Source organism: Arvicola amphibius, chromosome 8 (assembly GCF_903992535.2).
Source record: "Arvicola amphibius chromosome 8, mArvAmp1.2, whole genome shotgun sequence".
In the NCBI taxonomy this organism is placed as follows: Eukaryota; Metazoa; Chordata; class Mammalia; order Rodentia; family Cricetidae; genus Arvicola; species Arvicola amphibius.
Genome location: NC_052054.1, coordinates 28,129,736 through 28,148,019, shown reverse-complemented (window position 1 = coordinate 28,148,019; position 18,284 = coordinate 28,129,736). Strand labels below are relative to the sequence as shown.

Here is an 18,284-nt window from a genome sequence, read left to right as displayed (position 1 = left end):
AGAATCATTTCTACAAAGACCGAGAAGAACAGAACACTCTGATTAATATGATTATGCTCTAAATTAAACCATTAAATCAGAAACTGTTTGGATTTGTGGATAATTGCAAAAGACCATGACCCCAGAATCCATCTCTCCTACCAGAGCTGTCTGCTTCTGCCAAACATATGACTAAGGAAATAGGATGATATCTGTCTTCCTGAAAGACGCTCAGTGGGCTGAGTTCATAATTAAACAAAAACATAAAACGTTGATATTCCTGTAGGTCTAAAACATGGAAACATCAATCGTTTTACGTGGTTCAGCTTTATAGATTCTGTCGTGTTTAATGTAGTGTGATGTAGAATTTAATTAAATGGGGAAGACGATGGGAGTAGTTACTGGCATTACCAGGAAGGTGTTTTATGATGTACTTCAGCTCCCAGAGTGAACCATGTCAAACTTTAATAAACCATTCCTCACATAGTCATTTAACTTGCTTTCCTATGCCCGTGTTTACTTACTACGAATTTTACTATTATGTGGCGAGGTAATATTCATTCATACATCTCCCTAAGAGACTTGGCAGTATTGACTGTCCCTGTAGAATGGTTAGTGATTCAGCATTTCAGCTGTGGGACATTCCCTAGTGTGGGACATTTTACAGTTACTTAAATGTATTATCTCTCTCAAACAAGTGTGGCATTCTATTAAAAACTGTGGCAGATCTTTTAGACAACATGGGGCCCCACTAAATTACTGAGAGGGTGTCATCCTGACTATGAAAGAACAACCATTTAGCTCACACTCCAAAACTGCTCAAAAAATGGATAAACACTGCCTCTTACGGAAGAGAGAAGCAGGAAGGCTGGCCTGATTGACTCGTTCTGAGCGTGGGTTATCACGACTGCACAGTGAGTTATGCCCTTTATATGTTATCCACTCTCCATCCACTTCGTGGCATGGGGTGTCCTAACATTCATACAATCAACAGATTATAGAAAAGGGGTGTTTATAAAATACGTGACTTTTATGAAACATTTGGATAGTGTTACATAACATACGGTAAAAATCCAGAAAGTAACTGCACAGGCATACTTGTTAGAAAATAGGAAACCTTGACCATGGTACACACTCCCCATCCAACCTGGAAATGCTTACTCTGTCTACAACAAAGCCCAGGGCTCTGTATTCCAGGAAGTTCCTGTCCTCCAGGATTTGCTGTGGATTGGCAAGATGGTCCCGTAGAAGTCAACCATCTGGAGGTGGCAGGGCTGACCAAGTGCGTGAACAGAAACAAGGCAGTCATGTCTAATGCTGGGGAATCTGAACCTACTCATTTCCATGGTTCACCTACCAGAATGGTTCATTCATTTGCTGACAGGCACATGCCCCGTCACTAAAGCAGTCAGCCCACAGAAAGTCTGGGGTTAGCTTTCCATTCGAACACTCAACCCCCATTCCTCCATAAACTGCATGAAATAGTTCTCGTGTTTGTCCTCTGGCTCGTCAGGTGCCTGGCTCTCATAGAGTCTAGACAAAAGGCCACCCTCTGCGAGCCGGTCTCTATCATAACGTCGGTATTCCGCAGGCTCCTGGCCAAAGCTAGGTAAAGAAGGGATGCACAGCCTGCCAGTGTGAGGGTCCCAATCCACCAGTGTTGTAGATGACTCTTCCTCTGGCCCCTCTCCTGAGCCAGGATGCTCCTGTCCCCGGTGACGTAGGTCTTCAAAAGGCGGGCCTAAGTTGGCTAAAGCTGCCTGTGACTCGGATAATTTCCTTGTGCTGGATGCCTCTTCCTGCCCTCCGAACTGGTGGTCTTCGGCCTCCCTGTAGAAATCAGTTGGGACACTGTACTCGGGCTCCGTGTCTGCCTCCGGTGTGGGCATGGTGCCGCTAAGCCATTCACGCTGGCTTAGGCAAGCATTTCTGTCGCTTCGCTCAGCACCACAGACACTGTCCATCAAATGCGAAGAGTATCCTAAGAGTTGTCTCTCCACCTCCTCCAGATGGGGTTCTCGGCTCCCACGGAGCTCGGGGTCATTCAGGCTGGAACTATCACTGCTTTTTCCCAGTAAGCTCATATCCTTTTGAGAACGTTTAGAATCATCCAACATATTGAGGGTGATAAAATTGAGCGTAATTGTTTCAGTAGGTTCAAAGAAAATTTCAATTTCATTTCCGTAAATCAAATCCTGCGGAGAGAAGAGAAGGAACTTCACCTCTTCGCTTGGGAGAGAGATTACAATCAGCTGCCAGCTAGAACTTCCGGTGTTGCCGGATAGCGTGAGACCCTCTCTGACCAACTCAGCAGAGAGAATTAGGCTCGGCCTACAGAGAAAACTTCACTCCACCCACAAAACGCAGCCAGAAGTGAAGTGCCTCACTGGTGAGCATCCCGGTGTGAGGTTTGGGGTGGGGGCGGTGTGTGTGACTGAAAAGGGGGCTGCTGGTGAGCCAATCAAGTTCTAGAATCTTCTCGATTCTTTAAGATTGGAAACTCTGCTAGAAGATTGTTGATGAGTAAGGCTGTTGAAGGCGTGCTCTGTTTGTCGTTAGTAAGCTGGGGCTGCCCAGACCACTAGCCCTTTCCTGGAGAGACCGTGGGTATGAAATGTACACAGGCATAAACGTAGGGTTCGGAAAGGGAGTATGACGTTTCTATTGTTGCCTCGACAGTACAGAATCACCCCGGGGAGAAACTCAATGAGGAACTTTCTATGTTTGGATTAGGTTGGTCGGTGGGCAAGCCTGTGAGAGATTTCCTTAATTAAGCTGAGGTGGGGGGACCTGAACATGGTCTGCATCTTTTCCCTAGTCTGGGCTTTGGAGGCATTAAACCACTGTTCTCTGTGATATTCTGCTTCAAGCTCCCACCACCTTCCCCCTACTCCCCATGATGGGCTATAATGATGTGGGATTTCCAATTGTATGCTTTAAATATGTTTTATTGCCAGTGGTTTATAAAGAATCTGCTTTGGGCCTATGACAGCGCAGAATAGGGTAAGGTGGGAATTCCAAGCGGAGATAGGTGAGAAAGAAGGCAGAATCAGAGAGACGCCATGTAGCTGCAGAAGGGGACAGATGCTGGAGAACCTTACCAGTGAACCACGAGCCTCATGGTGATACATAAATTAATAGAAATGGGTTAATTCAAGATGTAAGAGTTGGCTAGTAAGAAGGCTGAGCTAATAGGCTAAACAGTGTTGCAATTAGTTTTGTGTGATGACTTTGGGTCTGGGTGGTTGGGAACAAAGAAGCAGCCTTGGTCTACACTGTAATTTGGAACTATGGGCTGAAACAAACTCCTTTTCTCAGAAATTTATTTAGTCAAAACACTCTATTACAACACCAGAAAGGAGTGGACACAGGAATATAATGTTCAAATTGTGCTAGAAAAAGAAAAGAAAAAGCAATTCGTCTGCTAATTTATGGGAGATTTTAAAAAAAATTCTAAATCATTTCAAGAATATACAAGGATAAAGAAAATCAAAAAGGCCCCAATAACCCCAGATACTCTGGAGGCTAAGAGAAGAAAGGCCATGTGAAGTGATTTAGTCAGACCTTGTATCAAAAAAAAAAAGATAATTGTTTGAATTGTTTGGAGATGTAGCTAAAAGGAGGAACACTGTCTGCATGTGCAAGGCCCTAGCTCCATCCTGAGCAACACAGACATAATTTTTATTCTTCTTTGGGGTACATGGAAGGTGCCTGTTATTGAGGGAGGCATCAGTGACAAGGTACAATCTTCCTGTCACTCCGTGACATGCTTTCATTTAACTGCTGAGCCCATGGGGTCCTTTTCACCAGATGGTCCCATAACATCTCATTTCTTTCTTCCTCTTGCGTCCTCTTGCAGTGTATGCTCAAGTCCTGGCCATGCGACTCCTAAGTGTGTTTAGATTCCACACTCCAAATCCCTATGCCTATGTCCCATTCTCCTCTTTGGGACTGTCATGGCTTCTCCCCTAGATAGCGTCTTAGCTGCATTTGCTTTACTAGGACAAGTTGCTTTTATTTTCTAGAAGAAGATCTAAAACAAAATGGTGGTCATAGCATTGCAGCTCAGAACCTCACTGAAAATTCTCTGAAGACTTAAACAAAGCTCAGCACTGAGAACAGCACCAAATACTCCCTCGACACAGCCTGGTGTGGGCTCTCCAGTGTAGCTGCTCACGGAGGACATGATAGGCTGGTCATATGACAAGCTTTCCCAGCATGCTATCTGCCTTCTCTTGCTCTGCTAATTTCTCTGCCTGTAGTAAGTGTCCCAGCTCTTACTTTCCTGCCCTTGAACATGAGAATGGATCCCCCCATACTAAAGACTTCAGGTCTTCCTTCTACCCCATGAGTCGTCTAAAGCTTGTTTTCTTTTGTTTAACCTTCACACATTGTCTCTAAGAAACTTGAACCTGGACAATGATAGAGAGATCATGACTTAAATGATCTGTTTATTCCACGACCTTATCTCAAGCACTTGTTAATTATAAAAGTGTTTCAAACCCGAGGAGGGTTTGGTGTTGGTATATCTGTGAGTGAACTCTGTACAAAAGCTGCCTTTTGTTGGGTTTTGGGGTGCAGGGTTATCACCCAAGATGGCATACATGCTATGGAAGGACTTTCCTACTCAGCTAATCTCAGCTCAGAATGAGTTTTAGAATTCACCACCAGCTTAAGCCACTCGGCTCGGATGTGAAACCGTATCTGTTCTGACCCTCCTCTCCCCTCTTTCTGTTGTCAGAACAGTCTTGCACCATGCCAAGCACTCACCAAATTCGATGGGTGCTTTTCTTTGCCAACGTGGATGTAACGGTAAACTGAGTAGCCAATCACAGAAAGAAGAAAGACGATGACAGACGTGGGCAAAACATACCAGAAGATGACTTTAAACTTCAATGCTGACATTCGATCTGTTAAAGAAAAATCACGGATTAGGACTGAACAGTTGTGTGTCTCATCTAGATGCCTAGAAGCTTCAGCTAACATAAGGGGTCTCAGAATTTACCATCTCTCTGACCATGAAGTTCTCAAGGAACCGTCAAAACTCACCCATGTATTTATAGTAAGTCTACATTACTAATATAAGTCATTGGGCATTCCAAAATCTTTTCTATGCTCTGACATTGATCCTGGCTCATGTATGTGAAAACCCATGGGTCTGTCAGCCTAGGAATTCACAGCTCTTCAAACCAAGCAGCAATACTCTCTTTAATGAAATCGCTAGTGCCAAGCTTGGGAAACCTCTCTTTGAGTTAGTCAGGCACCTTTTTTAAAGCTCATGGGGACTGCTTGGAAGCTGTGCTGGTTAACTATATGTCAACATGTGTAGGCATGGATACTTGCTAAACACCATTCCAGATGATTCTTTAGTTGTTTGTAGATGAGATTTAACATTTTAATGAGTAGATTTAGAGCAAAGAAAATTGTTCTCTATAATGTAGAAAAGTCTCATCTACCCAAATAGATGCTCTTAAGAAAAAGAGACCAATGAGCCCGAAGAGGAGGGAATTCTACTCCCATGTGGCATTTGGGAATGAACTACAATGCCAGTTGTCCCTAGGGTCCCCAGATTGATGCCTGCTCTAAAGATTTTGTACTTTCCAGTTTACACAACGACGAGAGCTGACTCCTTAATATCTCTCTTGTGTCTATATATCCTGTTGGTTCTGTTTCTCTGGAGAATTCTAAAGTGCTGCAGAAATACACACTGAGCACATCCGCACGCACGCGCACACAGACACACACAGATCATGCAAACTTAGCACAAACCACAAAACCCTTCACATCCTTTATACACTAATAAGACCAGCCAGCGTGTCACAGGAGCGTTTCCATCCATGTGGATGTTGGATGCTGTCTGATGGAAAGAAAACAGTGTAGCGTCTATCTCACTAACTGCCATTTACGGATGTAAGTGGGAAACGGATGTGTGTGTGATGGTAGTAATGGGGAGTGAGCGACCGCACCAGTGGGAAAATCCATTATGGGCATCCCTTGAAGCCTCGTTTACTGACTCCACGGTCCGCAGAGAGTGTGCTCATTGGCTTACACAGAAATGTGCCAAGGCTGTGGTGCAAACTCTGAAGTTGTTGGATACTTGTCCTACTTCAGCTGGGACCTGTTCTGCTTAGATGGCAGCTCAGCCCTCAGCACAGCCCCTGATCTCACCGTGAGACCAGGCTGATCCTGCCTAAGAAGATCACGACAATTTCTGGCATTTTAGTGTGACATAACAGATTTGCTATAATAAACCTGATACATTTTGTTTTCACTTGGGGGGTTTAGTTGAGAAACTTCTGGAGCAGAGATATTTTTCAAGGCATAGTTCCTAAAGAGATAAAATTGATTTTTTTTTTAAATAAAGAAAGCAGTGTCTTGGAAGGTATGCTCAGTCATTGACTGGGTGGGGTATTATGGGAAACTTCAGTACTAGATATGGTGTGCCTGTATCTGTTCCTTTTACTGCACTGGCGAGGAAATGGGTTCCATGTTCTTACGGAGAAGATGTTGGGTGAGCTGTATTTAGTTGTCTTAGCTCTGCCCATTGAGTAAGCGAGCTCCATTGGATGGTAGGTAAATGACCTATTATTATTGGCACTGGCCAAACTGTTAGGAAACACAGCACTTATTCCAGACACAAAACTGATACCTCCAGCCTGCTTTGTGTCCCTTTCCTGCTTGCTTGGCATTTGTGTTCTATTTGTATATTCGGGTAGAGCATCCTTTCTTGCCAAAGAGATGACATGGTGAAGTGAGACTTCCAGGTACAATAGAAAGGGAACAGGAGAACAACAGGGGCGGAGGTGGAGCATGGCAGTACTGGGCCTGGGTCAGTACTTTCTCTCTATTCTTCAAGACAGGGTTTCTCTGTGTAGCCCTGGCTGTCCCGGAACTTGATCTATAGACCAGGCTTGACCTCAAATTTAGAGTTTTACTTTCCTTGCCGCCTCAATGCTGGGATTAAAAGTATGTGTAGCCATTGACTGGCTAAGGGATGTGGGCTCTCAGGCAGGGATGGGGAAAGAAGCAGAACCTGCAAGAGGTTGTGAGCATTTGTTAGAGAGGAGGTCAGAATGATAACGGATGAGCACCACCTGATGATGCAGAGCAACTTGAGGGTCTATGCTTTCTTCATTTTCAGGGTTTGAGTTGAAGTTCTCTCTGTAGGGCAGGGTTATTAAACAAACACAAGGCTCATAACTCCAGGTCTTTTAAAAGAAGCACCAAAGATGACAGTTCCTTGTGAGCCTTGCTCGGAAAACCAAAGAAGGAGGCAGAGAGAAACAACCATAGGAGACTGATTCTGATGATTCCACGTCCGCCTGTGCTTGAAAGTGATGTCCAAGGGGGGGATCAAAGCAGTGGTGTCTGGAAGTGTTCACAGGATAGCGCTTTGCTTCCTACCGTATAGTTTTTGGGCATTCTCAAAGCCTTGGTTAAAGGGACTATGTCTGGATAGAAGAAAAAAAAATCACATATATAAAAGTTCTTTTTTTGGAGGGGTGTGGAATTTCGAGACAGAGTTTCTTTGGGTAACAGTCCTAGCTGTCCTGGAACTAGCTCTTTTAGACCAGGCTGGCCTTGAACTCACAGAGATCCTCCTGCCTCTGCCTCCCGAGTGCTGGGATTAAAGGTGTGCGCCACCACCGCCCGGTCCATGTGAAAATTCTTAATTCTGTTTCTCAAGGTAGGAAGCTATGCTAATTGGGGAGGATGGTTGCCAGTGGACTCTTGGGCCTTGCTGACAGGTTTCAGATGTTGTGACAACCCTCCTTAATAGTGACCAAGCTCAATGGCAGAGCCCCAGGCAGTTCAATGCATTTAGAGAAGTAGACATTTTACCACTGTTTCAAACCTGATGGTCATAGACATAGATTTGTTAAGACTTTATCTAAATTGTTACTTTTTTTGTTTTATCAGCTTTTCTTTCCCTGAAGCTAGCTAAAATCTCTCACAGCTTACCTTTCAAAGTACTGAAGCATCGTTTCTGAGAAGGTAGAGGGAGGCGAGGGGGCCCTGGGACAAAAGACTCCACCTGGACGCAGTACCGAGTGCTTGGCTCCAGCCAGCTGAACTCCAGTGTGCTGTTGGTGATGTACTGGGACCACTGGGCAGGGAAGTGCAAACCGAGATTAGAGCCAAAGACCCAGGACCTCCCCAGGAAAGCTCGAGGAAGAAGGGAAAGGCCAAGATGCCACCGGATCCTTCCTGTCATTATAAACTTTTACTTTTCTCGTTGTAGTTTCAAAAATATATTTTCATTTAGCTGAGCAGAACATCATTAGAAGTGGACCCATTCTTAAGGTAAAGTTCTTGCTTAACTTTGTCCTGCCTTCTTGCTCGTGTATATATATATATATATATATATATGTATGTGTGTATACATTATATAGCATATTATATTTTCATATATCTATAATCCCTGGAAAGTGACTGAGAGATGATGTGTCGGTAAAGAAGCTTCCCCAGGTGAAATGCCCAAGTGCCCTACACTCCAATTGTGACGTCACGCACTGTTAGCAGTGGAAAAGCCAGAAGTCTCCTCGGCTCTCATTTGATCTCGTACAATATCTCTTCTGAATAGTACCAGCTACCACCTTCTCGAAAGAGAACTGAAGCACCAGAATTGCCCGTGCTTGTGGCAGCACAGAAAGGGAAGCCCAGAGGACAGACCCCCAACCCCGGCAGGGCTCACCATTCTGGATTTAGTGTTATACACAGACACGTTGTAGTTCAGTGTGGAGTATATCTGTTGCATAGAGACAGGGTCATCTTTGGGATTTATTTTCCACTTCTCCGGTGCTGTCAGGACAATAGAGACGGACTTCTCGCCCGTTTTCAGGACAACCTCTGGCGGGCCAACTTGTGCTTAGAGGAGAAGAGGGTATTAGCATCTCCAGGCGTGAAACGACCCTGAGATAAAGCTACAGAACAGCACTTCTTGGATCAAAGTCCTAAAACCACCCTCTTATGGGAGGCCCTTTCACCATAAAAGCCCAGAAGCTCTCTGCAGGCCCAGGATCTCTGCTGCAAGGACTCCACTCCTTTTTGTGGCTCAAAAGCAGTCATTGGCCTCAGTGTAAATAAGTGAACAGGGTTGGAGTTCTGGAAAACTTTATATACAGACACTGATGTCTGCAAAAATCTTTTCTAGATGATTTTTAAAATTTATTTTTATGTGTATGGGTGTTTTGCCTGCATACCACAGTGCATGCATTGCCAGTGGAGGCCGAAGAGGGTGTCGGATCCTGTGGAACTGGAGTTAGATGTGGTTGCGAGCCATGTGGGTGCTGGCAACTAAACCCGAGTCCTCTGCAAAGAGCAACATGTGAAACATTTTTTCCAGCCCCTGACATTGAAATTCAAACTTCATGTCATTTTCGCGTGTCAAAATATTGTTTTTAAAAAACTATTTTAAAAATATAAATAGCATTTTTTTTTGCTTATGTCCTGTTGAAAAACAGAGGAGCTGGATCTGACCTGAGTGCGTGGGACACCGACCTCTGACAGACCTGACACACCCCTAGAAAAGGGACAGCCTCCTGGGGCCTCTACAGCCCTTGGATGTTTCATTACGATGGCCCCTGCCCGCATCCCTCATGGTTGGGTCAGTCACGTATAAGGGGAAGGAAAAAGAATGGCAAAAAAAAAAGAAAAAAGAAAGGGAAAATAAATAAAAAAGAAAAAAATAGCAAAAAAATAAAAGCAAATAGCAGGAATATTCTTGCCTTAATTCTGAGTTACACCTAGAAAAAAACAGCACAATACCAACTTTAATAAAAGTGAGATTTTGCTGTGCGATCAGAGCACATAAACATGACTGACTCACCCACAATATATTTTTGAATGCATAGCCTCTTCTATGATAAAAAAATGATAAGACAAAATCGAAGTTTGGTATTGTAGGCAGTTGTCTTTAACTCTGAATCTGAGAGAGACCTTAACGATACCTTGGTCAAAACTATCAACCTACAGGTTCGACTCTGGGGTTAACCCACATGAAATGCAGGGCTGGTTCTCAACCTGCTCCACAGACCAGAGTCAAGCAGACCCTTTTCTCTGGGCAAAGTTGCCCATGAGGCCAGAGTACCACGCTAGGAATCCAGATTAGAACATGCTCAGTGGACAACGGTGTTACTCACTTTCTAAGAAAGGATAGAACCGTCCCGTTTCAGCCCATTCCGAACACCGGGTTTCCTGAATGGCCTGCACCTTGGCATAGTACTGGTGGTCGTAGTCTGAGGTCTCAGCAGAAAGATCGCAGTAGGTCCTGCTGATGCTTCTGCATTCAGACACACTCAGCCATTTCTTCTGCCCGTATCTGCCAAGAAAGAAACTATGAATTAGTAATGAGGCCCCTTGCAGGTTTTACAATTTAAAAACATCATTATAGAAAAGTGGATGGGGAACCTTCCCTTCAGCAAAACACAGATGCCTGTCTTTCTGATCGATTGGAATCCCCTTTGGCTGTTGTCGATATTTTTATTAGCTGTCAGGAGCGTGAGACAGAGTTCTTATAAACATTTTGCTCTTCTGTGAATTATAATGTGGCTAGTGCAATCTGAAAGCATGTTATAGTCTCATACTTCAGCGACAGTAACATTTTTAAATACTGTGTGGTCAGTGTCTAGTAATTAAGTTTTTAGTCTACTATATACTTACATATATGAGGTTAGTTTGATGGATGCATTAAGGAAAGTTAGTCTTTTTTATTGGAAGAGGTATTACTTTGACATTCTCATAAAATTTAAACTTTACTAAGTATTAAGAGCCTGGGGAAAATTTTACTAGGATGCAGCGTGTGAGAGTGCACCATCACCATATTGCTATTGAATTGAGTAGGTTGTTTATAATTTCTTGTGGTTGTTGCTGTTAAAATACAACATCCAAAGAAAATGGGGAGGGGAGATATTTTCAGCATTTCTCAGGTCAGAGAGACCGTGGCATAAAATGTTCAGTCGAGTGATATGTCAGTCGGGAGAGATAGGGTCCTACTGGAGGCTACTGAAGGGATTAAAGCAGAGTTTTGGGGAACATGAGGAAAGGCATGAATTAGAAGGCCGACCAGTCATCTCCAGAGAATGTAGTGTGTGGTGGTAGCCTCTAGAGGGCAGTCTGGAGGACACCGCTGTGGTCCAGGGAGTGGGAAGTGGTATGGACAAGAACTCGTAGGACCAGGGGACTGAGTGCATGCAACAGATCACACACTAAAGATGATGAAATACCTCTTCCCGGTTAGGGCAAGAGCAGAGAATATGAGTTATCTGATAAAGATCACCAAAGAAGAGTGAGTTTGGGAAACTGGGGAGGGGAAGGATAGGAGGAGGAAAATCTAATAAATTCATCAGTGCCAGGCTGAGTTTGAGGTATGTTAAGAGTTCTCCAAGTGCAGGTGCTCAGGGTTCAAGAGACAGGTATGAGTGGGAGGTAGTGCTTTTGGAGTTAATGCTGAAATTGCTCGTGGATGGCTTAGGCAGGAATACCCAGAGCAAAGTCTGAATTCAAACTTCAGGAGCATGATTGAGCATCCTTTGGATATACACATTTACACAATGGAGTACTATACAGCAGAAAAAATAATGACATCTTGAAATTTGCAGGCAAATGGATAGAGCTAGAAAACATCATTTTGAGTGAGGTAACCCAGACCCAGAAAGACAATTATCACATGTACTCATTCCTAAGTGGTTTTTAAACATAAAGCAAAGAAAACCAGCCTACAAATCACAATCCCAGAGAACCTAGACAACAATGAGGACCCTAAGAGAGACATATATGGATCTAACGTACATGAGAAGTAGAAAAAGACAAGATCTCCCGAGTAAATTGGGAGCATGGGGATCATGGGAGAGGGTTGAAGGGGAGGGGAGAGACAGGGAGGGGAGCAGAGAAAAATGTAGAGCTCAATAAAATTGATAAAAAAGATTAAGGAAATAAAGTCTCATAAAGTAAAAACAATGTTTTATAGCATTGTTGCTTTTGTGATTACTTTATGGGCAAAAGTAGAGAAGTTTAAGAAGGACAAAAGTAATTAAAGATGTACAAAAAAAGGTTCAGGAGCATTAAAGGGGCCACAAAACAAACTTGAGAAAAGGGGCGAGTGGAGAAGCATTCATAACAAAAGTCTTGGGAAGAGTTTGTCTTGATAAGGAGGGTTTGGCAACCTTACTGAGTAAATACCACATCTGCAGAAAGATGCTAGAAGTGCAGTCAGATCTTAATCTTCTTCTTGCAGGTTATCAACAGTGCCTGGGGACTTTCTGACTAATGATAAATGGAAAATAGATCTGTATTTACATAGATAGTTCCATTTGGATTCATTTCACAGAGCCTACTAAGACACAGAAACAGGTTTTACCAGATTATCCCCAAACTTCCTTGCTGGCTGTGCATTTGGTTGTCTACCACTCCATACCATTCCAATTCTTTCCATAAAAGATGCCATTTGTGTTACTCAAAACTGATCTACTCTTCAATTTCATTTTATTGTTTTGTTTTTGATCTTTTGAGATGGGAGGCTCTCATGTGGTCCAGGCTAGTCTTGAACTCACAGTGAGGCTGACAATGACCTTGAACTCCTGATTCTCCTGCTTCGACCTTCCAGATGTTAGGATTAGGAATATGGGTTCATGTTGCCTTCTTAACCTGTCAACAGGTCTTGACTTGAAGTCGGGGAAATGCTGTCCTTACTTCCTCTGTGTTCCCTTTTGTAAATTGCCTCACTCTGCCAAAGGCAGAGCACCTTCTTACCATGTAGATGCTGACCGAGAAGAAAATGCCTGTCACTGATGTCTGCTTGGGAGACCTGACAAATAGTTCAGTAACAATAATCTCCCACGGACAAATCTTGTGGGGGCCTTGCTGGTCTCCATCTATTTCTAGTAAGCGCCAACGTCTATGAATGCCTGTGATGAGCTGAGGCTGGTACTCCAGACTTACACATTTCACCCCACTGTAGCATGCTCACGCAGGAAGTGGGCTTCCTTGTTCTTGTCCCATTATTACAGAGCAGGAAATTGAAACTCAGCACAATGAAGGGATCCAGTCAAGTTCGCAGAAGCAGCAAAAGGTTTATCTGGAATTGGGATCACTTTCCCCAGTGCCAACGCTGGTGTTTTGGGTGCTCTGCTGTTTTCTACACTAAATTATTTTGTGAGTAAAACTGAAACTTTAAACATTTTTGCTCTGGAAGCAAACCTCACTAAACACTATAAAAGTGTGTACCACGCCCAAGGTTGCTCGGGCAGGCTCACAGCCTGGCCACAAACCCAGGACTGTCTTGACTCCAGCACTACACCCATGTTCCTGTCCACTGGTACATACCCAAGTGTATCCGAACACCCATGGGGGCAAGTGTCTTTTTAAATGCTCCTTTTAAAAAGTTGCATAATTTAACCTATTTGTTCTCATACGGCAATGATTACTATTTAAAGTTCTTTCTGAAGCACTGGGAAGTCTACAGGACAGAGCAAGCTCTTCGCCCCACCCAATGGAAGATAGAATGAGGACAAACTGGTGAGCTATTGCTTTCTGCAAAGCTGAGGTCTTCCTTTAAACACCAGCTCCTGAAAGCATCCTTGGAAGTGCGAATGGGGTCCAAGACAACGGCCAAGGAGTATTCCCTGAAGTTTCCGTGGTCAGAACTCATTTTCCAAGGACAAAAATGGTCATCGTCACTTGCAAATGTGGCGCATGCATGTGTTTTAAAGGTCAAACCATCATACAATTCAGGAAGTATAACCAAGGAAGAAGCAAATCAGTCTAACGCATTAACCAGAAACATTTGGTGTAAGTGATGCTGGGTGTTTTATCCTACTTATAGAAGGAAGGATGATTAGACAGCGACATGGACAGAAATCAGGTCATGCCTGAGGCGCGTTTCTAATAAAGCAACGACTTTTACTTGATTTGAATCTTAATCAAAAGAAATGAGGTAAAATGAAAAGAATCGCAGAAGTTCAAGTGTTCTGTCACTGGGAGAAATATTAGTTCCTCATGACCTTCGAAGTAAAGAAAGTGGTTTTGAAAACCACTGAAAAGTTAGCTAATGAAACGATGATGTGCTGTCAATCTTTGGTACCCATGGGTACCAACTCTGTAGGTTAAACCAACCATGGGTTAAAAGCATTGGAGAAAGGATTGCATCTTTAATGAACATTTGCCGTATGGATAGCATTTACACTGGTAGCCTGTATTATAACAACCCTGGGTGGTATAAAGACTATGGGAAGGTATGTGTAAATTATAGGCATAGGCAGATGCCATGTCGTCTTCTAGAAAGATCTGGTACAACTGTGGAGGGTCCAGAACCAATTTCTCATGGATGCCAAGAAAAGATGAAGTTCTACAGTTATGCTTCCTGTCACAAATCAGTCTAGAAAAATTCTATAAACAGCCCTATTTCCCATACATGTCTGTAATCCTGGGTTTTGAGAACTAGATAGAAGAATTGGGGGGAGGCATCTCAAAAACAAGGACGAGCAAACAGAAAAGTTTGTGCTGTTCATGTACTTTAATAAAACAGCACAGACCATTACTCTGAATGCTTCACTTACTCCCATGGGAATGGTCTTGGAGGAATTTTTTATTCAAACTCACTTTCCCCTTCATGCTCAAATTAGGTGTTATCCTAATTTCTCACTAGTGCTTTGAATGTGGCTGGCTACCTGTTGGCTAATCAGGCAAGCCTCATCTGTCATAGACAGAAAGCTGTATAAAAGATCCCAAACGAAACCAACAAAAGAACCAACCCTCCCAGCCCACGAGACCCTGAGAACTGTGGAAATTCTAAAATAGGATTTAAAAGTCTGAGGTGTAGGCGTGGGAATCAGATAATGAGCTTTTTCAGTGCAGAATTTTAAACTTTTACTTCTGTCAAATACCTTTTTATCAAATCTATTATTCCCTCTGCAGGAGTCCCTGCCTGCCTTCAGCTCCGGACCTCCTGGGGGCTGGTGTAGCTCATGGCACTCCGGTCATGGTCAGCGTGGGCTGCCAATCGTCCTCTGCACCTCCTTTCTTCCTGCCTCTCTTTACTCTGGGGTTGTCGCTGCACTGTGACTGCGGCCCCATGATGAGTGGGTCACTTCAGCCCCCCTTCCTATGAGAGTCTGCGGCACCAAACTGTGGTTCCTTAGGGCTGTCTCACCGCTTTCTAGCTGTAAAGACACTAACGTACCCCTTCTCGGAGTGCTGGGCCAGCCTTTTGAGCACTTTAGCACTTATTATTGAGGAATTAGTTTTACTCATAGAGCTCGAGTGATAGCGGTGTGGGGCTGGAGAGACTGCGCAGTGGTCAAGAGCTTTACAGCACCCACACCAAGGGCTGGAAACTCAAGTTCCAAGAGGTCTGGACCCTCTTCTGGTCTTCACGAGCACCCCATACATGTTTGACATACACTCACACAGACACATACACATGCAAAAGCACATACACATCAAGAAAAACAAATCTTAAAATAAATTAAAAGCAGTTCTTAAAAAAAGAAGTGCCAGCCAGACGGTGGTGGCGCACGCCTTTAATCCCAGCAGTCGGGAGGCAGAGGCAAGCGGATCTCTGTGAGTCTGAGGCCAGCCTGGTCTACAAGAGCTAGTTCCAGGACAGGCTCCAAAGCTACAGAGAAACCCTGTCTCAAAAAAAAAGGTGCTGTTTGCTGTTTTGCTTTTGGCGTCTGTCGTTGTTTCGCTCTGGGTTCTATGGTATTTGGCTTGCTCGCTTCACGGTTGGGGGTCTGGGGTGTGTCCATTTCCTTTAGTCCCTGGATATGGACACCGTGTTGAGTATTTTGGCTTCTTCCGTGCCTGGTAAAGGGTCCTGGAGAGCAAGTGAAGTGTCCATTTGCTGCTACAGTTTAGTAGGATTCACATAGAATTCTGCTTTGTTTGAGCTAAGAACCATAATTCCCATAATCTTAGAGGTCTCGGAGTTGTTGACCTGCTACATTTGCATACACGGAGACTACCTCTCTAACCGACTTCCTTTCTCCACTCATTTGAAAATCCATTGTTACCTCGTCTGTGTGTATATGCACATGCACCAGTGTGTGCACACATGCGCATGCACGTACTACAGTGCGCGTGTGGGTGGAAGAGGACACCTGGCTGGAGGCAGTTCTCTCCTTCCAAAATGTGGATCCCAAGAATGGAATTCAGGTCCTGAGGCTTGGTGGTAAGTATGCTAACCTGCCAAACCATCTTTCTGGTCTCGTTTCTCAATTTTTGTAAGGTATATCCTAATGCTCTGGCCTGAATATTAGGTGCTTCTGGCTCCGTAAAATAACTGTTTTATAATTTATTATAACATCAAAGAAATAGGAAATGTCCAAACTTTTCTTTCTCAAAGAACTTAATGCCATGGAAAGCTTACCTTTGCACGATTAACAGGGTCTGAATCTCATGTTTATAAATTACACGTAAGGAGAAGAAGCAACTTACATGAAATACTGCACAGTGTATGTGACTTCAGCTCCGTGTTGACCCTCGGGCGGATTCCAATGCAGGACATTCTTCATGTTGATAGACAAGAAGGTGATATTTGTAGGTTTAGGCAAACCGCCAGAGACACAAGGAACTACAAAAGGAGTAGAGCGGAAGTGCATTTTAATGGAAGGAAGAAAAACTTAATCCTTATAGTAAGTGGCTGACCTTTGAAGATGGCCCCAATGTCTCAGACTCCACTTTTCTCTTCAGACTCAACCTGAGGGGATGCTGTGATTCGGTTCATCCAAGAGCAAGTAGCAAATGTGACTCAGGAATTAAAAGGCTTAAGGTCATCTTGAAGTTTCTGCTTTTTGTGCTTTTAACCTCCTGAGTGGCATGCAAAACGACAGCCGGAGTGATGGAGAGACCATGCCCAGAGGTCATTTGAAGGAGAGGGTTGGCTGTCCCAGTGTCTCAGGGTCCCAGCTGAGCTCAGGCTTCCGCATGAAGTAGTTGTGCCCACTCCAGCTCCCCCTGCCATAGACTGAAGTTCCATGAAAGACCTCAAATAAAACCAGCCAAACCATGCAGCTGAGCCCCAGGAGACCCTGAGAACCCAGAGCAGTATCACCACACAGACCGTGAGCAGTTGGTTTGAGGGCAGTTTGTTATGCACCAGCAGGAAAAAGAACAGGCCAGCTTTTAGAGTTAGATAGAAAACCCCACGAGTCTGCACAGAGGCCATGCTCACTAGACAGCCAGCCACTCCCCATTTCCCACCATGACTCAGCATGAGCTCGGCTAAAGCCCTGTGCATATTAAAGCACAGAGTCTGTTCCTTCCCTGCTAACCTGCTACCTTCTCTTCTCTACAGTGGGGTGACAACTGCCAACTAACTGTGCAGATTGCAGACCTGTGTTAAAGATTTATACAGAAACTGGCCTTAAAATTTTGGGAGTATCATGCTGGTATTATTCAGATCTGAAAGTTAATTGAGAAGCCTGGAAAAATGTCCTTTATGGCTATACACCCAAAGTTTTATTTAAGCATGGATCATTTTAAAATTCACTACTATGGTATTAAAGATGAGAAATAAAATTTCTGATGGATATTATTAAAAGATTGGCATTATTGGAGGTTGGAGTTTTGATTGGATTCACCAGAGTATATAATAAGGCAACAAACAGAAAAACAGTCAGTACAAGGTTAAGTTACTCACTTAGTATGTGTGTGTATGTGTGTACATGTGAGTGTGTGTGTACATGTGAGTTAGTGTATGTGTGTGCATATGAGTGCGTATGCGTGTGTATGCATGCATGTGTGTATATATGAATGTGTGTGCATGCATGCATGTGTGCATGTGCGTATATATGAATGCGTGTGCATGCATGCATGTACATGTGAGTGTGTATGCATGCATGTATGCATGTGTGCGCGCGTGTGTGTGCATATATGAGTGCGTGCATGTGCGTGTGTATATACATGTGTGCAGGAGCATACATGTGTGCAGGAGCTCAGAGCCAAGGAGAGCAGAGAAGGCACTGGATCCTCTGGAATTTTAGTTATAGACAAATGTGAGCCACACCATTGGGTTCTGGGAACTAAACTCTGGTTCTCTCCGAGAGCAGTAGGTACCCTTAGCCACCAGCCATCTCGCCAGCCCCCAGTTTTTATTTTGAAACACTGGAAAGCTCACATAATTGTTCTGTAAGCCAAACTCTGTCTTAGAGGATATGTTTATAGAAATCCTCTGAAAGACATAATGAAGGATTGAGAAGCTACCACAAGCAATAGGAAGAATACATTTTTCTGAAATAGGATCCCTGCTGTGAGATGACTCACTGAGTAAATGCTCTTACAGCCAAGCCTGAGGACCTGGGTTCAGT

The 18,284-nt window shown here is 43.8% G+C and overlaps 1 protein-coding gene across 1 annotated transcript; it reads right to left on the bottom strand.

Annotated features, from left to right (window-relative positions):
• Positions 1–1,409: 1,409 nt before the first annotated feature.
• Il20ra (interleukin 20 receptor subunit alpha) lies at positions 1,410–16,541 on the bottom strand. Its single transcript, XM_038340742.1, has 6 exons — positions 16,414–16,541; positions 10,122–10,300; positions 8,675–8,847; positions 7,942–8,086; positions 4,750–4,889; positions 1,410–2,174 (listed from the first exon to the last, which is right to left on the bottom strand). Exons 1-6 carry the CDS (start codon positions 16,488–16,490, stop codon positions 1,410–1,412), a joined length of 1,479 nt encoding a protein of 492 aa, XP_038196670.1. The 5' UTR covers positions 16,491–16,541.
• Between the last annotated feature and the right edge of the window lie 1,743 nt (positions 16,542–18,284).